Below are 25,405 nucleotides of genomic sequence, written 5' to 3'. Positions count from 1 at the left end.
ACGTTATATTGAAAAAGACAATAGCTCAATTTTCCCTTATCAAGTGTATCGGATCAAACAGGGTGCCACCTAAGCTAAAAACTAGCAAGTACGATCAATAGTCATTTTGATATGACTTGGCAAGGCCTTTCTGGGATATGATTCAAGGATTTGAGAAAATGAATGAATAATGACTACGTAAAAAATTCTTTTCCAAGTTAGGTGGTTTCAATTCTTTGCTTTTAACAAAATTAAAAGAGGACATAATTTAATCATCACTTAAGAACAAAAATGTTTTTTTAATATGTGATTTGATAACATTGGGGCACTCTTTCTGCCCCCTTCTGATGTCTGTGTCAGAAGCTTTCTCTATCCCTTTTATACTTTAATAGAACTTTATTACACAAAAGCTCTGAGCGATCAAGCCTCGTCACTGGCCCCGGATTGAATTCTTCTCCTCTGGAGGCCAAGAATCCTGGCGTCTTTTATGGCTCAGCAGCAGCCTTTCATCTTGGGGGTTCATCTGGGATCCTTCAGGACAAGGCAAGGATGCTTGGAGCTCTAGTTCCTTGTTCTCCTAGCAAACATGTTTTCTGCTGTACTTTACTAACTCTACAGTGTGCTTGTGTGAATGAATGAAATGTCCTGCGTGAAGCAAATAAGGAGCCCTGCTCTGCAGTTCCGCGGTGACCTCATACGGCTCACAGCAGAAACCTGTAGGGGGTTTATACCGACCTGTCAGCGGACTTCCCTGGTGGTTCAGATGGTAAAGCGTCTGCCTACCATGCGGGAGACCCGGGTTCTAATCCCTGGGTCAGGAAGATCTCTTGTAGAAGGAAAGGGCAACCCACTCCAGTATTCTTGACTGGAAAATCCCACGGACGGAGGAGCCTGGTAGGGCCTGGTAGGCTACAGTCCATGGGCTCACAAAGAGTCGGACACAACTGAGCGACTTCACTTTCACTTGATGACATTATCTGTTTTTAATCCTTGCAATGTTAATGATAAAACTTGTTTTAGAATGCTTTATATTGAAACACCTGAGTCTTTTGGCAATAAGAAACTGAAACTTTCATCTCAATTTATGCAATTTTTGTTAAAATAAGTATCAAATAAAACAATATCAAGACTCCCAAATATAAAAACATGTTATACAAACAAAAATAAAACTATGGAAAAGTAGACAAATTACAAATACCAGGAGCAAAACAAGAAGATTTTAAAAAATATGCCAGTAAGTTATATGTAAGTGTCAATATGTCAGTTATATAAGTGTCAACTTACTACAACTTTTAAAAAAACACCAGCTTTATCGAAATATAATTCATGTAACATTCATTCTTGTGAACTATACAATTCAGTAATTCTTAGTATATCGTTAAAGCAGTATGACCATCACCAGTCTAAACTGAGAACATTTTTATCACCCCAAAAAGCCGCTCCACATCCATTAGCCATCACTCTTAGATCTCTCTTCCACCTCACTACCCATTCTCTTGAACACCAATAATAAACTTCTTATTTACTAAGCCCTGTGGAGCTGCCTATGCAGGACACTTCACATAAATGGAATCATACAAATACAGTCTTTTATGACTGGCTTCTTTCATTTAGCATAATGCTTTCAAGTTCACCCATATTGAAGCATTAACCAGTATTTAACTTTTTTTTATTGCCAAACAACATTCCATTATATGAACTTACTAAATTCTGTTTATCCATTCAGAAATTGGTGGCTACTTGGACTGCTTCCACATTGTGGTTCCTATAATATAGCTAAAAATATTCACATAAGTTTGGGTGGACTTGTTTTCATTCCTCCTATGTGTGCACCCAGGAGCGGGATTGCTGGGTCATATGGCAACTCTGTGTTTAATCACTTGAGGAACTGCTGGCACCAGGTTACATACCCACTAAAAGCGTGTGAGGTTTCCGCTTCTCTACATCCTCTCCAACACTTCTCTGTCCTTTTTATTTAAGCCAACCTAGTGGGTGTAAACTGGTGTCCTGTGCTTCTGATTTGGATTTCCCTAATGACTGAGAAGGCAATGGCACCCCACTCCAGTACTCTTGCTTGGAAACTCCCATGGACAGAAGAGCCTGGTAGGCTGCAGTCCATGGGGTTGCAAAGAGTTGGACACGACTGAGCGACTTCACTTTCACATTTCCCTTTCATGCTTTGGAGAAGGAAATGGCAACCCACTCCAGTGTTCTTGACTGGAGAATCCCAGGGACGGAGGAGCCTGGTAGGCTGCCATCTATGGGGTTGCACAGAGTCAGACATGACTGAAGCGACTTAGCAGCAGTGGCAGCAGCAATGACTGGTGATGTTCAGCATACATTCATGCATTACTGGCCACATGTACATATTATTTGGAGAAATGCTGATTTGAATCCTTTGTCCTTTTATTATTGTCTTTTATTCTTGAGTTGTGTTCTTTACATATTCTTGATACAAGCTCCTTACCACATGTGTACTTTGCAGATACTGTCTCCTATCATGTGCGTTTTCTCATTTGATGGTATTCTTTGAAGCAGAGAAAGTTTTTAATCTAGATGACATTTCAATTTACTTATTTTTTCTTTGGTTGCTTGTGCTTTTGGTGTCATATGTAACAAATTAATGTCAAATCAATCCAAAGTCACAAAGATTTACTCCTATGTTTTCTAAGAGATTTTATACTGTTAGCTCTTACATTTAGATATTTGATCCATTTCGCATTAATTTTTGTACAGAGTAGCAAAGAAAAATCTAATTTCATTCTTTTGCATATGACTATCCAGCTGTCCCAGCACCATATGTATTCTTTCTCCAATGAGTGGCCTTGGCATCCTCGTCAAAAATCAACAGACTGGAATGTAAGGGTTTACTCCTTAACTCTTAACTCTATTGAACAGATCTAGATGTTTGGTTTGATGCCAGTGTAACACTCTCTTGACTCTCATAGCTTTGTAGCAAGTTGTTTTCACCTCTGCATTCTTATTGTTATGGTTAAAAATACAAACAATTCACCATCTTAATGATTTTTATGTGCACAGTTCAGTAGGGTTATGTATTTTTACATTGTGGTGAAACAGATTTCCAGAACTACTTCATCTTGCAAATCTTAAACTCTATGTAACTTCCTATCCACCTCCCCTCCACCTTCTGGAAACTATCAGTCTACCTTCTGTTCTAATGACTCTGAATATTTAGGTAACTCATGAAAGTGAAATCATAGTGTTCTCAAAGTTTGTCCATCTTGCAGCACGTGTCAGAGGTTCCTCCTTTCTAAGGCTGAGGATTTCATTAGATGTATACTACAATTTTGTTCAACAGTTTATCCATTGATGGACATTTGGGGTGTTCCACTTCTGGGCTTTGTGAAGTACTGCTACGAACATGGGTATGCAAATATCTCCTTGAGATCCTGCTTTCAAATCTTTTAGATATATACCCAGAAATAGGATAGGGGTATCATGTGCTATTTCTAATTTTTTAAGGCACTGCCATGTTCCTTTCCATAGGGGTACACCATTTTACAATCCCACCAACAGCATACAAGGATTCCAATTTCTCCCTATACTTGCCACCTTCTGTTATTTTGCTTTTAAAAAAAAAAAAAAAGTAGCCATCCTCATAGGTATGAGGTAGTTTTAATTGGCATTTCTCTGATAATTAGTGAAAGTTGAGAATTTTTTCATATGCTTCCTTGTTATTTGTATAATATCTTCAGATAAATGTCTAATTCAAATCCTTTTCCCTCTTCTAAAATGGGGTAATTAATTTAACTGTTGTAGAGTTGTAGGAGTTCGTTACATATTCTGGATATTTATTACTCATCAGATATAAGAGTTGCAAATATCTTCTCCCTTTCTGTAGGTTGTCATTTCACTTTGTAGTATTCTTTTGTGTACAAAAGTCTGCAAGTTTGCTGTAAGCCCATTTGTCTATTTTAAATTTTGCTACCTGTGGTTTGGGTGTCGGATCCAAGAAATCATTGCCAAGTCCAACATTATGAAGCTTTATCTCTATGTTTTATTCTCATAGTTTTGCCGTTTTAGGTCTTTAATCTACGTTGAGTTAATCTTTTATATGGTATAAGGGTACAACTTCACTTTCTGCTTTGGATGTCCTTTATTCCCAGCACCATGTGTTGAAGAGACTGTCCTTTCCCCATTGAGTAATCTTGGCACCCTTGCTGAAGATCATTAAAAAGTATATATACAAGAGTCCATTAGGGGCTGTGTATTCTATTCCATTTGCCTATTTGCCTGTCTTTACACCAGTATCACACTCTTTAGATTACTGTAGATGTGTAATACGTTTTGAAATTAGGAGGTGTGAGTTCTCTAGTTTTGTCGTTTTTCAAATCTGTTTAGGCTATTCACAGTCCCTTGAGATTCCATGTGAATTTTAGGATGAATTTTTCTTTTCTGCAAAAAATGCCATTGGGACTTGGATAGAAATTGCAATTGAATTTCAGTAGCAGCTTATCAATTTTCTGTGGGGACAAAAAGGTCAGCTGGCATTTTGAGGATGACTGTGTTGAATCTGAAGATCACTCTGGACAGCATGGCACTTTAACACTAAGGGTTCCAATCCAATACCATGAAATTACTTTCCACTTACTTGGTTTCTTTCAACAATGTTTTGTAGTTTTCAACGTCAATGCATTCATCTTATTTTGTTAAGTTTATTCTTAAGTATCTTAGTATTTCTGATGATACTGTAAATGAAACATTTCATTTTCATATTGTTCACTGCTAGTATCAGCAATGCAAATGATCTTTGTATATTCAACTTTTATTCTACAGCCTTGCTGAACTGTTTTTTAGATTCTAATCATTTTTTTCTTTTGTAGATTCCTTAGGATTTTCTATATAAAAGATCAAGTCTTTTGCAAACAGAGAAAATTTTACTTATTTCATTCTAATCATGACATGTTTTATTTTTTTTCCTTGCCTACTCACCCTGGATAAAATCTTCAATATGTAACAAAGAAGTGGCAAGGGTGGACACTTTTGCCTTGTTTCTGATCTGGGGCACAAAAAGTCTTCCAACTTTTCCAGAAAGTATGACGTTAGCTATGAGTTTTTCATAAATGCTCATTTTTAGGAATTAACGAAATTCCTTTTTATTCCTGGCATATTATATTTTTTTTTTTTAGTTATAAAATGGTGTTGGATTTTGGCAGTGCTTATGTATTTACTGAGATAATCATGGCTTTTCTCTTTTATTCCATTAATAAGGAGTTTAGATTGATTTTCATATGTTGAACTAATCTTGCATTCCTATAATAAATTTCAAATGGTTAGAATATATAGTCTTTTTTATATACTGCTAGACTATATTTTCCTTTTTCTAAGGATTTTGAGTCTATATTCACAGGGCTATTCATAAGGGATATTAGTTTTCTTGTGATAGTTTTGTCTGGTTTTGGTATCAGGGTAGTATAGTCCTCATAGAATGCTTTGAAAAGTAATCACTCCCCTTTTATTTTTTTCTGAAGATTTTGTGAAGCATTTATATCAAAACCTCTTTAAATGTTTAGTATAATTCACAAATAAAGCCATCTGGTCTTGGGCTTTTCTTTGAGGAAAGTTTTATTTATTATTAATTAAATCTCTTTATTTGCTATAGGTCTATTCAGATTTTCTATTTCTCCTTGATTCAGTTTCAACAGTATTTATCATTCTAGGAACCTGTCCATTTCACCTGCGTGATCTTTTGTTAACATACAATTGTTGATAGTATTCTCTTATAATCCTCTTATTTCTGTAAGCTAACTTCCTGAATAGTCCAGGTTGTTTACATCTGCAACTCCCTGTCCTCCTCTGCCTCACTAGTCATTCTTCCCGGTGACGTCTAGGAGCAAAAGCAAAGGGTCAGGTGAGCCCACTGTGCGTCCTGCTGACACCCATGTTTAAACGCTCCCCAAGTCTTTATGCTATTTTTATCAGGGAGTCAAAGGAAAATGAAGTCTTTGTCATCAAGAAACAGTCCTTATAAGTACTTATGAGACTGTGTTATACCGATTTGTATCAATTAATTTGAAAAACTATTATTCAAACAAATACTGTCAAAGCTTACTCTAATCACTGACTTTGCATCTCAACAGTTCATAGGCATCATGGTTCTAGTCTTGTTTTCAAGTTGAATCATGACTTTGGGGAAAAGGAGGCCTTCTCTGAAACAAATGCTGGCAGTTGCATGCCAAGGCAGCACTTTCATAGAACTTTCTGATATTCTGAATTCTTTCCCATTAAATGAATAAAGCATAGGAATTTGAAAAGGCCTCCTATGCACTGAAAGGCTCGAAAATTATTCTTTGAAATCAATACAGTATTTCCAATCAAATCTGAGATGTTCAAAGAATGTAAATCTGGAGATCATATCTTTAGAATCAGGAGGCATTTTTAACCAAACTTAAAATGGAGAAGCCACAAAAAATAATTCTATCTGAAATCCCAAAATACCAGTCAAGCCCAAATCTTGACAATTTAACCAATTAAGGTACTATCCTTAACGAGAGAAAATATTAGTCAAAAGTTAAAAAAAAACAACCCAGACTGGGGGTTCACACTCCCAGACAAATTTAAGGTTATTCTCCCCAAATGACTAAACAGTCATTTAAAAATATATTTTCTTAAAAATAAAGAGCTGTTTTCTCCATTTGATTCCTTTTAGATATAAAGTATTTATATGAATAAATTATGATGAATTTATCATGTCTGAAAAATATAACTTGGATGTAAACATGTTTCTCATTTAGAATGTTAGGTAAAAGGATCCTCCTCAGCCTTACCTACTACTTTTAGGGAGGAAGTAGAAGGTTTCATAGACCAGGGCAAGAGTCCGGTCTGGAAGAGACAAGTTTTGTAAATTTCTGTCAGGGATCAGATAAATATTCTAGGCTTTACAGGCCGTAAGATCCCTGTTACAACTACTCAACACTGTCATTTTAGTCTGCAAATGTGTGTGATCGTGTTCAGGAAAACCAGCTGGACTGCGGGGCGTGGTTTGCAGGCCCTTAGTCGATAAGAAGGGCTTCCCCAGTGGGTCACTGGTGAGAGAATCTGCTTGCAATGCAGGAGACACAGGTTCAATCCCTGGGTTGGGAAGACTCCCTGGAGGAGGGCATGGCAACTCACTCCAGCAGTCTTGCTTGGAGAATCTCACAGCAGAGGAGCCTGGTGCACTAAGGCTCCACGGGGTTGCAAAGAGTTGCACACGACTGGAGCGACTGAGCACGAGGCTACAGGAAAATGGAAGGAGGAGGCCCCGGTCCCGAGGACACGTCACAGATGAGCTAATGGGTCAGGCATCCGACACACTCTGGGCTTTAACTTCGGGTTTATCCTCTGCTAAAGTGGTGGCATTTTCCCCCCATCCCAGCAGATAATCAGCTCCGGACTTCAGAGGTAACTGAGAGTGGAGGAGGAAAGGTAAGATGGAGATCTTAGCAACGTCTTAGACACCACACAAGCTACAGTCCAAAACTGAGCCTAAGTGTGACCACGGCTTTGCTTTGAGCCCGCTTCTCTGACACGGAGAATGGAGCTCCAGCCAAGACCTGACCCTCGCTCAGGCCTGAGGGTGAGCTGCTGCTGAAGTGGCGTCTCAACTCTGCACTCACCAGGAAGCAGCCCACAGTCTACACTCTGGATGAAAGGTTGAAGAATTAGTATAACAATCCTCAAATTTTTCATTTTTAATAGTGTAAAGTCTGGAAGCTTTGTGGAAAACATGCTTTCGGAGAAACTGAAGGCTCTCTTGATCCATTGGTAAAATCTGGCTTCATAAATCTTGAGATATTAAGACACAGCAGGCATACCCTCCCACATGGCAACTCCACCTCCTCCAACATGTTACAGTAAGTGCTGAAAAAGCATACTACTGACTTGGTAATGACTTCAGTTCTGGAGCTCTGCTGAAAGCTGCTTCTTTGCTTCGGTTTCATATGCATCTCTATCAGATAAGCTTAATTGTGTTCTGCTGCCCTCAGGTGTCCAGTTTTTAATACACAGGATTAGCTGGCAAAACAGGATCCTTTGTAAATTTACAAACCAAGAAGTTGTAGCTGTGATACTCAAAGTACTCTTTCATAAACCCCAAACACAAAGCTAGTGTGCTAAAAGTTCCACCTTTAGAGAGATCTGAAATATTACTGGGATTCCCCAGCACTTCCATAATACATTGCCACTGAAAAAGGAGCCAGAAATAGCATGAAGAAAAAAATATGTATGGCAACTGAAAATACTATGGTAACACAGTGATTCTCAAAGTATGGTTCAGGGATTCTGTTCAGGGTATCCATGAAGTCAAACCTATTTTCATAATAACAATAAAAACATTTTTCAGTCTCTCTCTCATAAGTTACAGTGGAGTATTCTAGAAGCTACATGACTTGTGATATACTGTGACAGACAAAACGTGGAAGCAGAGAATCTAGCAGTCTACTATTAAACCAAACATGAAAGAGATTTTCAAAAATTTTTAAATGCTAATTTTTTCACTAAATTTTAAGTATAATTATTACTCATCAGTTCAGTTAAGTCCCTCAGTCGTGTCTGACTCTTTGCGACCCCATGGACTGCAGCACGCCAGGCCTCCCTGTCCATCACCAGCTCCCAGAGTTTGCTCAAACTCATGTCCATTGAGTGAGTGATGCCATCCAACCATCTCATCCTCTGTCGTCCCCTTCTCTCGCCTTCCATCTTTCCCAGCATCGGGGTCTTTTCAAAAGAGTCAGTTCTTTGTATCGGGGCCAAAGTATTGGAGCTTCAGCATCAGTCCTTCCAGTGAATATTCAGGATTGATTTCCTTTAGAATTGACTGGTTGGATCTCCTTGTTGTCCAAGGGACTCTCAAGAGTCTTCTCTAACACCACAGGTCAAAAGCATCAATTCTTTGGCACTCAGCTTTCTTTATAGTCCAACTCTTACATCCATACATGACCACAGGAAAAACCATAGCCTTGACTAGACACACCTTTGTTGGCAAAGTAATGTCTCTGCTTTTTAATAAGCTGTCTAGGTTGGTCATAGCTTTTCTTCCAAGGAGCAAACGTCTTTTAATTTCATGGCTGCAGTCACCATCTGCAGTGATTTTGGAGCCCCCCAAAATAGTCTGTCACTGTTTCCACTGTTTCCCCATCTATTTGCCATGAAGTGATGGGACCAGATGCCATGATCTTAGTTTTCTGAATGTTGAGCTTTAAGCCAACTTTTTCACTCTCCTCTTTCACTTTCATCTAGAGGCTCTTTAGTTCTTGTTTACTTTCTGTCACAAGGGTGGTGTCATCTGTGTATCTGAGGTTATTTATATTTCTCCAGCAATCTTGATTCCAGCTTGTGCTTCATCCAGTCCAGCATTTCTCATGATGTACTCGGCATATAAGTTAAATAAGCAAGGTGACAATATACAGCCTTGACGTACTCCTTTCCCGATTTGGAACCAGTCTGTTGTTCCATGTCCATTTCTAACTGTTGCTTCTTGACCAGCCTACAGGTTTCTCAAGAGGCAGGTCAGGTGGTCTGGTAGAAGTATATTATTCATTTAATTGGTTTATAAATGCTATTATAAAAGTGATTCAATAAATTTTCTAAATCATCAACTTTAGTTTTTAATATGGTAAATATTAACAGATATAAGTAAAAGTTTTCTGGTGGCCCTCAAAAATATAAGAGTGTAAAGGGATCCTGAGAACAAAAAGCTTGAGAATTATTTAGTAGCAGGCTCGATTACTGCTTCATAAAAAGTAGTTCCTCCAAAATTTGAGAAGATAAAGGAAAAGACTGTTCTCATTATTAATTCAAAGACTGATCTCTGCTTCTAACATGATTGTCTAGAAAGACAGACATTAAAGTAAATAAGAGGGTCAGAGGCCGGAGGTTCCTATCCCCTTCCTCATCCTCATTCCCACTCTTCCCCAAACTATCTGTGGGAGGAAAGAGCCAACCCTGCCTTAATAAGAGTTCCATCTGCTTTCCTTTATCACCTTGTACTAACGATCTGTGCAAATGTGAAAACACATCCTGGTAAGAAAGAGAAGGGCGGAGGGCTGAACAGTGCATCAGCGAGAGGAGCTGAGGCCCTAAACGAGCCCCACTGACTCAACTGGAAAGCTACACCTGCTGTGTTTTATAAGTATGACCCGATTCTAAGGAAAGCAGAACTACCAAAAAGAAAGAGAAGAGGGTAGGGACAGGGAGGAAGAAATGCAGGGAAGGAAAATGGAAAGGGAGGCTGTCATCTTGAGGAGTGATGAAAGCCAGGAAGATCCTCCCGTGCGTGATTGATTCTGATGCGCTTAAGTAAGGATTCCTACTAAAATTCTAGGCAGTTGCCACTCTGAAGTGATGAGAGCCTGGAGGAGTCACTGTGGCTGCAGAGTCTAACCGGAAAAGGAAGGACGCAGCACCAAGGGCGTGTAAAGGAGGACTCCAAGGGGAGGAGGCTTACTGGAAGTAAATGTCACCCATGGCTGGAAGTCCGCAGAGGGACAGGGCTCAGATAGAAAAAGAAATTGCAGCCAGGGCTGGCCCTCCTGGAAGAGGGACCGAGGAAAGAGGGCTGCAGGGACACAAAGCGGGGTCCTCAGAGACCACCGCGCCACAGGAGGGGGCAGATGTCAGTTACCAGGACGACAACCGCAGGCACCCACAGAGGTTTCCTGAGGTGCAAATTGACTACCTAGCAACCTCACGGAGATCTGCACTGCTCCTGAGGGTGGAGAGACGAGATAGCATGACATGAAAAGGAAAAGCATTAAAATTCTTCAATTACAGGTCTCACAATAGTCATTTTCCACCTCTGATAATAACCAAATATTTATTTAACCCAGCCTTCAAAATTTCAGTGTCCTAGAGAGCCCATCTTTGAATTATCACAATTATTCACACAGTTTACAAATTGAAAAATAATGAGTTCCTAAGATCTATCTCCAACGGAACTACACAACTTTTTGACATTATCCTATTACAAAAGCTGTACTGTAGTCCTTGCCTTCTTTCTTTCCTATACCAGTACAGTGTCCTTGCTGTGGTTTTAGCCCTTATCCAACCCATAACCCAACCCCTCAAAAAACCACTAAGGTCCTGCCTTGTGCAACAAACCTGAAGATAATGAGCAGCAGGCCGAGGATCCCAAGGACAGAGCATCTGCAGGCACCCAGCCCAGACAGGCAGCCACCACTCCAGAAGGACCACAGCCCACTCCCCACCCCTATGTGTGGCGGGGGTGGGGGTGGAGTGGGGTGGTTGGGGGCCTGGCTCTGCCAGAAAGCACAGACACATTTCAGATAAAATTGTCACTAAAAATCCCAAGCCGCGGTGTTAAAGGGCAGATTTTGTCGCAAAATCTTGATTGACAACAATGCCCTGGCTCCTGCCTCTGACCACGGCCTGGCCTGGGCAGCACCGTCTTGTGGATCGCTTCCGACTTTTAGCTGAGAAACCGGCCAACGCCTATGCTTCCGCCTACCCCACTCTCTACTGCATCTCAGTTCTTCTTCTGAAACTTCCTCCCATTTCAGGGTCCAGTCCTCCCACCACTGTCCCGGCCCTGCTGCCTGTCTTCAGTCTTGGATTCGAGAGGCTGGATTTTGAATATGACTGGAGGACAAGAGAGATGCTTTTAAGTTAATAGAGCATACCTGCAGAGTAGCTCAGAAAAGGAAAAGGTATGAATGCATTCTAACATGATAAATCATTTTATTCATACTATTTCCAATAAAATGCAAGGCTTTAAAAAATAGAGTTTCAACTCTCTGCTTGTTGATAGTAACAATACTCAGTACAACTTGTTCAACAGAACAAGAGAAAAATAAATCTGTTTACTGTTTTGACAGAAATTGACCTGTATGTACAAAAGTCTAACTTACATACAGACTTCATAGATGAAGGGGCATTTTAAAAATAAAAGAGATTACTTAGCAAACGTGACCACAATTAGAAAATACTTATTTAATGAAGGTTAGTAAACCACTTGCAGATAAGTAAAAGTAAGTCCATATTATTGGTATAATAATGGTAAAAATCATTCACATTTTTTAAAATAGATACAGAAGGGAATCACCATTCTTTAGTTCCAATGAAATGACTATAACATCTGAATGAATTTCTCCCCAAAATACTGTATATATTGCAGACTGCCTTTGTGCGGCCCACTTAGTGAAATGTATGTAATTAAGAGACCCCCTCCCCCAGTGCTTCTCTACCACAGCACCTCGGTTAGCCCTCACCAGCTCTGTAGGTAACCCGGCTAAGGGCGGCGAGCCTACCAACACCACTCCATCTGACTTCTGATCCTTACCCAGATGGCAGCAAACTTGGAGTGGAGCATAAACACTAAAGTGTTTGTTTAATGATAGAATAAACTAGAAAAGGGGAAGCCAGAAAAGCATTCCAACATACAGCACTGAATTAGGCTTGCTATGTTAGTACACCTTCTACCATTTTATTAGTAAGATTAGCAGGAAGAACAAAGGCCCATGCCAATGCATTTTCAACACGTCATTCCATAGCACAGGAAGATTCCCAATGAACAGCCTTAAGAAGAGAACCTCTCAGGTTACACCTTCCCCACTGAGAGCGTGAGGGCAAGCTTGTCTCAGCACTTCTTAGAAAGGTCATGCTATTATGACACGATGGCAGGGAAGAAAAGGGAAGTGGATTATTAGTTCATTTCCCAAGAGGATTACTCTGGCTCTGGACTAAGTAATGAGAGGTGAGGCCTAGGCAGTATAGCATAAGGAGAGGGTGAAAGGGGAAGATATTAGAAATAATTCACTCTATAGTCTTTATGAATGATTCACTTTCATAGGAGCCATTGCTAGTAAGTCAGACACTGTACCATAATTCAGGTAATCATGATGCAAGAGAAGCTACATCCAAAATTATGGATTAAAAACTTACCACCTAGAAGGAAAATTCATTTTTAAAAAGAATCCAGAGGAAAAGAAGAGAAACACATTTTCATATGGTTAGTTTTTATGGCAGCTACTATATGTTCAACAGTCTTGTAACAGCATGCATTGTATACAAGAATAAAAAAGTCTAATATACAAAACTTAAACAACAATATCCAGTATGTAGCACACGCTTTTAAAAACAAAGCTGAGAACTAATAATCACTAAAAACATGATTTTGAAGATACAGAGAGATTTGTATTTATCATTTTCTCCCTCATATGTAATTCTGCCACTATAACCACTTGTTAATTATGTATGATTGGCATAAATTAAGATAATACTAAACCATTCACTTATACAAACTCTCTCTTATATTCCAGTTGCCAAAAAGAAGTGTAGTATATCACTTAATCTCTTTTCAATTCCTCAAACATGGAAGACGAGTGAGTTCAAGACCTGTGGTTCTGAACCCATGCACAAGACACCCCAGGGCGTCTCGTTTGTGTATCAAGCGTGCGGAGTTATCTGAATAAATAACAAACCTCACACCTTTATTTAATGCTATGTTTCAAATTATTGTGATTAATAAGATACATGTTTATTTGAAATTATTATTAAAACAATATTAGCTTTTTAAAAAGCAATCCAGTTTTTAACAGAAATGGTGGTGGTAGTTTAATCGCTAACTCATATCCGACTCTTGCAACCCCATGGACTGTACAGCTTGCCAGGCTCCTCTGTCTGTGGGATTCTCCAGGCAGGAATACTGAAACAAGTTGCCATTTCTTTCTCCAGGGGATCATCCCCACCCCGGGACTGAACCTACGTTTTCTGCGCTGGCAGGCGGATTCTTTACCACTGAACCACCGGGGAGCCCCTTAATAGAAACAAATGCCTGCAAATCTAGCTACTTCTACAGAAGTTCTATGACATAGTCAACCTGTAAAAAAGAATCAAACTGTCACTAGATTCTTTTCTTCATTCTTACACATTTTCTCAGTCTGAACAGAGTAAATACACAACTATCATACGTGAAGAAGATCCCCGGCCCTGGGACCCACTGGCTTGGGTCAATGTCACGTGTGGACAACCATAATCAAAAGCGTCTCCTTCAGCTGATGGTTAGACTAGGAAACTGGGTGAGAGGAGAAGAAGGGGGGTCACAGGATGAACAGAGGAAAGCGGTGAGAGCCTGCTTCACTGGCAACAGGAAAACAGAGGCTAGGACAGCATGCTGGCTGGCCAGCCCCACGCCACGCTGAATTAACATCAGACTCTGCCACTCACTCCAAGGCTCACGCTGTGGGAATCCCAGTACCTTCATTTCCACAAGACATTTTACCGCCCTGTTAAACTGAGGCTTGTCCCCCTCAGTCCATCTTAAGGACCCCATACAGCTCTACTTGCCTTTCTTAAAGAGGAGAACAAGAAAAGGAATTATCCTTTTTCTTGTTTAAAATAAGGTGTGACCTTTTGGAACAGAAGAACAAATTAGGGCCATTATCTTAGTTTTAGTTCTTTTAATATGATTTCTTAGTTGTAAGGTAAAAACCATATGGCAAATCAAGGGATGATGTAGACTAATCACAAGAAACATGATTTTCCCTTCAAAATAAATGGACGTGGGACTATGAAATAATTTTTGTGCTGTGTACATGTTGATCTATATTTGATCTATATTGATCTATATTTAACTAAAACATTTCTTATTTTCTCTAATATGAACAATTTAAGCAAAAGCTAAAATTCCACCTCTGTGAAAGGTGAAAGTATAGTTACAATCATAAATTTAAGAAGTTCATCCTATACTTTAAGTAGACTATATTGATATTTCAACAAGCAAAAGACCAGGTAAGCTAAGGGGTGTTTAAAAAACTTAGCTCTTAACACTTGCTACTGTATTTAGTGAAAACATAGTCAACACTTTCAGATCTAACTTAACATCCTCTTTCTGCAGTACTGTATCAACCCTCATAGCTAACCAAAAACCAAAACCAAAAGTAAAAGCTCAGTCTCTGCCATCTAGTGGACAAAGAAGATAACAGACTGCGCGCATTATAGCTAGAACTCCAGACATGCAGACAACATGGTGCATACTTAAAATTATGCTCAGTGCTAGCATGTAAAAAAGCTATTTCTTTTTCCAAAGATTTATGTTTACCTACCTGCCATGTAGAGAACGAGATAAAAGAAGGCAGAGAGTAAACATGTATGAACACAAAAGCAAAGATAAGCCCAGGAAATTCTGGAGCTCTCTCTCTGTAAGGCAGCTCCACACCCCTACACTTACATGGCCATGGAGATCTGTGTTAAGAAGCATCATTGCACAGGTGAGGCAATGGACTCCATCTAACGGAAGAGAGACAAGGACAGAAAGCATTAATTCACTTGTTCCTGTTGGACTGCTCAATATTATTAAAACAGCATACCTATGCTTAATTAAGAACCTATGAAACCACAATCCTGTGGCTAGGCACAATTAATCCTATTCATTTGGGGCAACAGAAAATAGATAAGAAAATGTTATTAAAAGAATCTCAGTGCACAGACTTGAACTCTACTGGTGATGAAGTCAATTATTCTTACCTCTAGAGGACAATCTGACAGAAAATGTCTAAAGCTTTGAAACAGTGTCCTTTGACACAGCAAATCTACTTCGGGGACTTCATATTAATACTAATGAAATAAAAGAACTACCCAAAATACAAAAATATCTAAAGGAAGCTTGCTGACAATGGAAGTGAGTGAATATGACCCACCTAAAACACAATTCTGTTACACTGACGTCATTAAAAATGTGGTCCAAGTACACACGTTGAAATGGAAAGATATTTCACAATAATTATATCCAGTACGATTCTATTTTAATATAATACGTCTAGAATGATCTATAACATAATATTAAAAGATATCATTATTTCTGGATAATAAAATTATAATTTTACTTTTTACTTATGGTTTCTCAATTTTCTATGACATATGGAGAAGAAAATAAATTATTTAATACTCTTATTTTTTAAATTTTATTTTCTAGAAAGAAAGTGAATTAGGAAAGAAGCAAAAGTTAAAGAAAACCAAGATGTGCATCTTCCACTGTTTACTCTTTGGGTATTAGTTCTCTGGCTAAAAACATATGGACAGGAATAGTTATCCTTTCACTTGCCACTCCTTTAAGGCAACATTTAGGTTGACTGGCCCAGGATACAACTGATCAGACAAAAGTGAAATACTGAAATAATCACTGAAGATTTAAAAATTAACTATTTATAGGCAATAAGTTACCCAAACCAGCAAGATCATTTCACAGTTACATGGAAACATCACTTTCTCTTCTTATTTTATAAAGGGAAAGAAGAAGCACTATTCTCTCCCTGCAATTCTCAATCCAAGTATAGTACAGCAGTTGCAGATAGGAGAAAAATCTTATTAATTTATACTAAATGTACAAAAAAGTTTGTCCAACTGCTGAATTTATGAATTAAAGATGCCTCATTTTCCAAAATATGCCTTTGAGTTCAGTAGGTAATTTCTCTAAGTAGAATATCTCTAAGCAGATGCTGCTTAATGCCTAAAAGTTCATTTATTCCACTATTCTAAATACATATAAAAACAAGTTCTTGAAAGTATTTATAAAACTCTGCAGCCAACTCTCAAATATCTTTATCAACAGCCAGCTGAGTACACAAATCCATAGTCCCTGCTTCACTTAAGAATGTCAGTATCTTCTTAGATTTGAAGAAGGTTCTAACAAAAACAATTCACTTCTATACCTTTTATTTTCTTAAGACCAACAGTGATACAGTGAATAGATGGTCTTAGCAGAGTCAAAAGAAGAAAGAAAGACAGTTCCCATTTTACAGATGACAATATGACTTTAACACTCAGACAATTAATTTAGCTACAGCCTGCAGGGCAGAGGCAGCAGGAGCAATCACTTGCGTCAATATAAAGAACACCGATACATTGCTAATTGGCAAACAGAAGAGACAATTACAATTCCTAGTGCATCTGGTCTCAGGGACTTAGTCTAGAATTCTTAAGTTTATGAAAGATACTCCAATTGGAAGTGAATATTTTTTATTTTAAACCCTGAAAGCTTGGCCTTATTATAAAAACTGAAATGGAGAAATGATCTCTTTTCATAGAATATATAAAAAATTAAAATGCTTAAAATTGCTTTTTAAAATAGTAAACACAAATATAGGTCATTAAAATCATAAACCTGAGGCAGTGGTCAGTGTTGTAAAAATGAATGCCCAGAGAAAGCACTGGAGATAGTTCATACACGCCAGTGAGATTTGCAAATGTTTCTGGAACTAACCATACAACTACACATGCACTTCATCAAGAAGCTTAGAAAATCAGGTGTATGGGAAGAAGAAAGAGGAAAGCTATGTCTGTGCACATTTCATTTATTACAATGTGCACAGACATTAAAATCTCAGGGACAGACCATAAACGATTTAAAGAAAGTATACTGCCATACTATGGACATGGAAAATACAGTGAAACTACAGGAGTAAAGGACATCAAGCAGTCATTAAATATTGTTTTTAAAGAATATCTGATGACATGAGAGATGCTCACCATGCAAGGGAAGAACAGTACGAAACGAAATTCTGTAATGATTCCAACTTGACATAAAGTATTTTACAAATAGACTAGAAGGAAGTAAATCAAACTATTAACAGTTATTTCTAGGTAATTAGACATAACTCGATGATTTTCATTTTCTTCTGCATAATTTTCCATATTTCCCACAATAAAATGTAACCTTTATATTGAGAAAAATAGCCCTTGTTATAAAAAAGTAATTTAAGCATTTCCATCAGATTACCTTGTGAAGCAATGGTATCTGGGTTACAGTAAAAATATCTATTGGAGAAGTGTACTAAAATTCTCTCTCGTTCTTGGGTTTCTCCCACAAGAGAAAATGCTTTAAAGAAATACCTAAAAGAGAGTTAAAAGGGAAAAGGTGAATTTTTAGAAAATGTGAGACTATACTGTTTGACAGTTAAACTTAATTCATAAAACTTAAGAAACTAATAATACAAGGTAAGATATTTTACAGTTATGCTTTAAAAATCACTAGATGGTTATTCAACATAAACTTATGCTAATGCTAATATTATAGGAAAGGTTGATATAAACGATGACAGAGCAACAGCATGGTGGCCAATACATCAAAAAACAGGCTTGGGAAGGTGAGTGGTTTCCACATATGATGTAAAGAAGCCATTTTTAAAGATGAGTCAGAAAAAACTAAGGAACACTGAAGTCTGGATGCATAACAACGTGATCTATGTCTTCAGTTCAGTTCAGTTCAGTCGCTCAGTCGTGTCCGACTCTTTGCGACCCCAAAACTTGACAAAGATCACAGGGTTTCTTTGTCATTTTGTTACTTGATGGTAATCACCACTGACCCACTATTAAAATTACAATTATACTGTCTTATGCACAGTAGGTTTCTGTTAATTTTATTTTGCCTATTATCACCATAGTCTATCTTTAATTTGCTATACAAGGAAGAGATTGGAAAATAAAACCCTAATTTATTTTTTGAATTAGGAATGCCAATCTAGATCAGAGTCACTGAGAGTATGGTCTATTAGAGATGTATCTAGGACTCTCACTCAACAAAGTAGATGCACTGACCTAAACACGAGATGAGAAAGAAAAAAATTATTCAGAATGTTCTAAGAAAACCTACTTTTGAAAGAAACATATCATAAACCATATTTTGATGATGAAAATGTTGCTGTCTTCCTTACTTGCAGTTAATCTAAATTATATTGACCTAACTTTAATTTCTCTTAAACTTTTTTTATAAACCACATGAGAAAGCAAAGCAAAAATATAGATCTTTCCCCTACCTTTACCTGTTTCCATCAGAAAACCTCTAAGTACCCCTGATTCATGCAAAGAGCCAGAGACTAACTCACTGCTGTGCTTTCTCACTTCACCTCCCAGGCTTCAGTTTCCTGATCTATAAAACTAGAGTGTTACACAAGATGATCTCAGAGCTCCCCCAGGCTCTGACACATCACAGAGTTTATAAGATTAAATGCTGGCTGGGTTTTACCTTCAGCTGTGCTTAGAAATTGACAGACAGTATGGTGTGAGACGTGAGGGTCAGGTGTCTCTAAACCCATTTGAACAGATCAGCCACAAGTAATAACTGACTAAAATAGTTTTACAGATAACTTCCTGCTGATTATCCTGATATTGATTTTTATCCCATTCATTAGATAATTTCAAAGTACTCTTTGAAAAGGCTATTAGGCTATTGTAAACAAATAATTACAGAAAAAAGTCTTTAATTCTGCAGTCTATAAACTGTGCCTTTTAAAAAAATTTGATCATTCAAAAACCAAATTCCCACAGATTCCATTTCTCCAAGCTTTACTTTGCCAGCATTCTTTACTCTGTCATATACTTGGTGCAGAAAATGGGTTCATGTATAATTTCACAAAAACAATACATTTTCCCCACTTTCCACAACGTTTACTCTCCGTAATACACTCTGAGCTAAGGTCACAAAGTAACTGTGGGTCTAAAAAAGGAAAAATCAGACTACCTTCAGCACATCATTTTCTATTCTGAGAATTAATTATTTAGAAACAAAGAACAGGTGATGTTTAATCATACCTGAGAGATTGATCCAGTGTCATTCCTGTGAAATCAAAAAACTTCAAATATTCTTCCGCAACTAGTTTGCTAAATTCATTGCTGTAAGAAAACAAATAGATTTGGCTATTAAAACTGAAGCCACCTGAACACACACACACACACACACACACGCTTATAAGGGTGCACTCAGACACCAGCCCTGGAACGGAACGTACTTCTTGCCCAGGTGCTTTGCCACGTCCGACCTTTTGAACCTGTCGAGCTGATAAAGGCGCTTGGCCAGCCTTTTGGCTGCTTCTGTGTTGCTGCTGGTACTGTTACTGAGACTTCCTGAGGCCTCCTTTTCCAGAATTTCAGTGCTCCCCATTTCAGAATGAGCCTCTAGCAGAGCTGTCTTCACCCCAGCATTGCTGTAAAAATTGATAAAGAAGGAAACAAAAGAATAGAAAAGATTGTTCTTGTGTGGCAAAAAGGAAAATAGCTAAGGAAATTATCACGATATTGTAGAACAAATGAAAAACTATTTTAAATGATATACCTTATGCTTCATTATTAATAAAAATATTCTCAGTTCCAGTATTTTGACATACTAGAGAAGTGATTGCTTAAACCCTAGATAAGCAGTTCTCAAACCTTTTGGTCTCAAACCTTGATATTCTTACAAGTATAGAAGACTTCAAAGACCTTTGTGTATATGGGTTATGTCTACTTATATTCACTGCATGAGTAATTAAAATGGAAAAATTCAAATATTCATTTAATAATAAAAAATCCATTTCACAAATATAGACAAACATTTAATTAAAAATAACTATATTTTCTTTTTTTTATTTTATTTTATTTTTAAACTTTACATAATTGTATTAGTTTTGCCAAATATCAAAATGAATCTGCTATATTTTCTAAAACAATAGCATAAATTGTAAAGAGACAAGCAAGAGAGATTTACTTCTTTTACGTATTTCTTTAATGTCTGGTGCAGCTAGAAGACAGCTGGACTTCACAGCCACTTCTACATTAGATCATCAGCAATACATCACTGTGGCTGAAAATATCAAGAAAATCTGGCCTCCACAGAAATAGGAAAATAGGGAGCACTTTAATATCCTTAATTGTGGATATTGCTTTTTGATATGATGCCAAAATAAAACAAGTGGTAGTTTCTTAAAAGTTAGTTGTAATATACTGATAGAATCTAAACTTTATCAGAGAGTTTTTTTGTAAAAATGTCCCACACTTTGAATGCATCTTACCCAGGCATGATTCTGCAACATGAATTGGTCAACTGAAGAATATTTGCTGACACATTTCATTATTTAAAAAAGAAATCCCATTTACTAACATTGCCACTAACATCCTCAGAAAAGTTGCTAAGTACTGGGAAGCTGCCAAACTTGGTGGTAGATACAAGTTTTCCAAAATTCTAATTTTTTATTGAAACTTAAATTTTATCACTGGCAACAAAAAAAAAATGACAGTTGTTTTCCTTAAATAGGCTCACTCCATTAGTTTTCAAGAAAATGTTTGCCAAAGCCAGTTTATCAGTTAGACTTTGAAAGAAAATGGCATTTCCGTGAAAAAAAGTGACTAGCATAAAGCTCACAACTCAAACTACGTGAGTGCTTTTCCTAGAGTGCTTCAAGTAGAGTTTCCATTTCACTGCATGTGAAATTAATGTAGCCAAGGGCTGAAAAGTAATTAACTGGCACTGCTTTATCAAGGACATCATTACGTGAAACCGGCCTTCATTTTTATTTTGAATGCACAGCAGAGAAGAGTGTAACACCTGGACCAGCGTGGTACTGCTGCCTTGGCTGGCCCCCTGGGGCTTCCATCACTGCTTTCGTACAATCAGCGTGTATCAACTTTGGTGTCGACAGAGGGAAAGAGGACAACAGTGCTGCACTGTTATTACAAAATAATTTTGGCCTCAGAAACCCACTGAAAGGGTCTCAGGAAGCTACAAGCACACGGTGAGAACCTCAGCTCTCGCTGGGTGCCACAGCACACACCTGTAACACCAGCCTCGACAACGCTGTCATTCCCAGACCTTCATTTTGACTTCTAACAAAGCAGAGCCATGCCCGTGGTAAGCAACCGTGCTTCAGGAGCCTTCCAGCACACTTAGTGTGGACTCTAAAGCAAAACTTTTTTTTCTGTGATGAACCAGAGAGTAAATATTTCAGGCTTGCAGGCCACATAAGCTCGCTGTCACACATGCTTTTTTGATTTTGTTGTTTTTTCACAGCCTTTCAATGATGCAAAAGCCATTCCAGGAGACCCTGAATCCTAGTCTGCATTCCCTTGCCCTACTCCACAGCTCTTTAACTTGTCCTGAATTATAAGCAGAGAATCACTGACTGTCCAAACCAGGGCAGTCTGAGGAGGAAACAGAGATGGTAAGATCATTAAGTACGTGGTTGCAATTGTTACAACGTGGGGAAAAAAGTGTTACTAAGAAAAAAAACTAGTTGTAAACCTACAAAAAGTCCTTATAGCAAAGGGAAGACATTTTTAAGCAGAGCTGCTCAAGCTCTACCTTGGCACCTATCTACATAAGTTACAATATCCCATGTCGCACTGACCCCACCATCTACGTGGTAGCTTCTGCACAGCCGGCAAAAGCCCAAGGAGTGCCTGGGGCTGCAGGGTCCCGGCGCCCCCAGCCACTGCTGGACGTGAAGGGGTCACTGTCCCTCGCAGCCTCTCGCCAAGCCCACTTATCAGCAAGCACTGCACAAGTCTTTTACACCCAAACCATGTGAAATTTCTGTTCAACACATCAGCTCACACACTCCAGACACGACTGTGGAGAAGCTGGACGTTCAAAGTAGAGGTGTGCAAACCTGCGTTGACTTCTTTTACTGTAACCGTTGATAATAATGCTTCGTTTTTCTAAAGTCAAAGTCGGATGCTAAACCACAGTCCATGCCAAGGCAACAGACACAAACGGGAATCCAGCCAGGCAAACCAAGACATGTGGTGACCCTCCCTAAACAATCAGCCGCCTTAAACAATCTTCCAACAGAAAGACCCACCAATTAAAACAAATTGCCTTATTACAATAAAATCTTCACACAAATACATTTAAATATTGTTTTCATTGTAAATCTTCCTTTATAAAGTTCACATTACCAAATGGTGTTCTGAAATTTATCCCATCCAACAACTGAATTATTTAATTATTATATACAGCAAACCTGTAGGCAAATTCATAGAAAATTATTTCTTTTAAAGGTCACCTCACCCTTTGTGTTTTCCCAAATAAATGGTGGAAGTGTAAAACATTTACTCTAAGAACTCTTTTATTTACAGTCAAGTCGTCTTTATAAAGAGTCGGCACGACTGAGCGAGCGACTTGACTTGAGTCTTTATAATTATGAAAAGAAGACCCCTGGAGTTGTGCCCCCATACATTCTCTTAGTCTGCATATTAGTGATTGTGTAGAAGAAAAGAATGTCAAAAAAAGGATTTTTCTTCTCAAATAAACTGCTACTTATTACTGCTTACTTCTCAGGGCAAACTCATGGCATGCATTTAATCACTCCATGAAAACAGTGTAATTATACTACATACAAAGCACCGCAATGATGCTGTTCAAACACAAGAGGCTTATCCTAACAAATACATTCATTACATGTGCTTAGAAATACAAGCATTTTAAAATGCAGTATTGATTCCCACTCCTTACGTTTCTCATTCCTCATGTTTACTGCCTCTCTTCCTGACCTGGCCAGTCTATGTTACCTCATTTTCCTCACATTCCCCAGGAGGAGGTAATTTAAAAATCTGTACCAATCAGAATACTCTGAATCTTCTTGAAACAAAATGCAGAGAAGAGGGAAGTAAGGAATAAAATGAAGATCAGCATTTCCAGTCCTAGATGGCTCCATCCCACCCCATTCACAGTTAACGAGAGAACTCCAACGAGCAGAGGCTGCGCTTTCTAACTCAGAAAGCCTGGAAGTGTGATGGCAGTGCTGACTCACCAGCAGTGTGACAGGCACCACGAGGCCATCCTGGAGCCCAGGGTGCACCCGGGCCATCCTCCCTCCCTGGTGCCCCCCAGGACCCGCCACCCCCCAGCACCACTGTCTGCTGGTTCACAGGGCTCCCAAGGACCCAGCTCCCTGTGAGGTCATCTTACTATGACCTCACACTCCTGGAAGCGTTTACTGTTGGGGGGGTTGTAATGCTTTTACAGTGCTACTAAAAACAGAAGCCAGAACACAGGGGCCACTGTACATCAAGAGCATAAACAACAATGGCAGCTCGGCCTTGTTCACACTCGACGAAGCGACTCGTGACCCCTCTCGGCGGGAGTGACACCCCCGTTTGTTTCCTGGATACACAAGACATTGTCCGTCTAGTCCGCTGAGTGTTAGATGCTTTCAGGAGTCTGAATTTTCCCTTCTTTATGGCTCCCCTTTTCTTCTCGATCAAGTTAACTTTAAATCTCCTAAGGTCAAATCCTTACTAGTCATTTAAGTACAGAAAAGACTCCCCAAAGGTTCTCCCTGCGATATATATAAATGCACACCTCAAGACAAATATGGTTATATCCTATCTCAGTATCATCAAAAGAGGACCAGATCACTGAGTCTGCCCACCAAGCCTTTCACAACCTTTTCAGCATACTTTAGATTATGCCCAATCTTTGAGTATACTTTAGATGACATACTTTTTAGCATGTTTTAGATAAAACACTTCCCAAATAAAACAGCACACCCAGTTAAATAGCACACCCAGAATTTCAAATAAACAAAAACCAGTTTTTACTGAAAGTATGTCTTAATAATTTCATGGGGCATATGGACACTAAAAAAAAAATCATTATTCATCTGAAATTCAAATTTAACTGGGCATCCTGATTTTACCTGATAACACTATCTCATGAATGCCTGTTCTAAATCACATTCCTTCCAGGTTTGTTTGACTGGCTTCTGTGACTTAATTTTTATTCCTACTATTTTTCTACTGTTTTATCTTCTCTCAGTTGACTGATCTGCTGATTCCTCCTTGCTGCTACTGCTGCTGCTAAGTCGTTTCAGTCGTGTCCTACTCTGTGCGACCCCAGAGATGGCAGCCCACGAGGCTCCCCTGTCCCTGGGATTCTCCAGGCAAGAACACTGGAGTGGGTTACCATTTCCTTCTCCAGATTTCTCCTTAATGTCCTCCAAATACAAAAGGAAAACCCTCTTTTCTCTGCACTGTCACCCTTCTTCCCCAGCCTGCACACTGCCACCATGCATGTGATAAAATAAAATCCCTCCTTGACAAACATCCTGCACAAGACGAAAGCCCATGTCCTGTGGCAGGTCGGTGAGGCCCTTCACAAGCCGACCCCGACTGCCCGTTTACACTGGTCACCCCCATTGCCTTCGTGTTGGGGCCACACGGAGACGTCAGCTGTGCTCACATCCCTCTCCCCTTCGTGTTGGGGCCACACGGAGACGTCAGCTGTGCTCACATCCCTCTCCCCTTCGTGTTGGGGCCACACGGAGACGTCAGCTGTGCTCACATCCCTCTCCCCTTCGTGTTGGGGCCACACGGAGACGTCAGCTGTGCTCACATCCCTCTCCCCTTCGTGTTGGGGCCACACGGAGACGTCAGCTGTGCTCACATCCCTCTCCCCTTCGTGTTGGGGCCACACGGAGACGTCAGCTGTGCTCACATCCCTCTCCCCTTCGTGTTGGGGCCACACGGAGACGTCAGCTGTGCTCACATCCCTCTCCCCTTCGTGTTGGGGCCACACGGAGACGTCAGCTGTGCTCACATCCCTCTCCCCTTCGTGTTGGGGCCACACGGAGACGTCAGCTGTGCTCACATCCCTCTCCCCTTCGTGTTGGGGCCACACGGAGACGTCAGCTGTGCTCACATCCCTCTCCCCTTCGTGTTG

At 39.2% G+C, this 25,405-nt stretch overlaps 1 protein-coding gene across 12 annotated transcripts in view; it reads right to left on the bottom strand.

The window, feature by feature from the left end:
• The window catches only part of PSD3 (pleckstrin and Sec7 domain containing 3), a 492,806-nt gene that overhangs the window by 225,637 nt on the left and 241,764 nt on the right, over nucleotides 1-25,405 (bottom strand). For 10 of the 12 annotated variants that reach the window (XM_061404653.1, XM_061404656.1, XM_061404657.1 and 7 more), the window contains 4 exons: nucleotides 19,722-19,916; nucleotides 19,525-19,605; nucleotides 17,714-17,826; nucleotides 15,167-15,225 (listed from right to left, as the gene is read on the bottom strand). In XM_061404653.1, coding sequence (XP_061260637.1) covers nucleotides 15,167-15,225; nucleotides 17,714-17,826; nucleotides 19,525-19,605; nucleotides 19,722-19,916 — 448 coding nt within the window. Of the gene's footprint in view, nucleotides 1-15,166; nucleotides 15,226-17,713; nucleotides 17,827-19,524; nucleotides 19,606-19,721; nucleotides 19,917-23,495; nucleotides 24,154-25,405 lie in introns of those variants that run through there. The other 2 variants (XM_061404660.1, XM_061404663.1) reach the window with 2 other exon arrangements.

Source organism: Bos javanicus, chromosome 27, assembly GCF_032452875.1.
Source record: "Bos javanicus breed banteng chromosome 27, ARS-OSU_banteng_1.0, whole genome shotgun sequence".
In the NCBI taxonomy this organism is placed as follows: Eukaryota; Metazoa; Chordata; class Mammalia; order Artiodactyla; family Bovidae; genus Bos; species Bos javanicus.
Note: the sequence above shows the minus strand (reverse complement) of the source record. Positions and strands in the feature narration are given on the sequence as shown.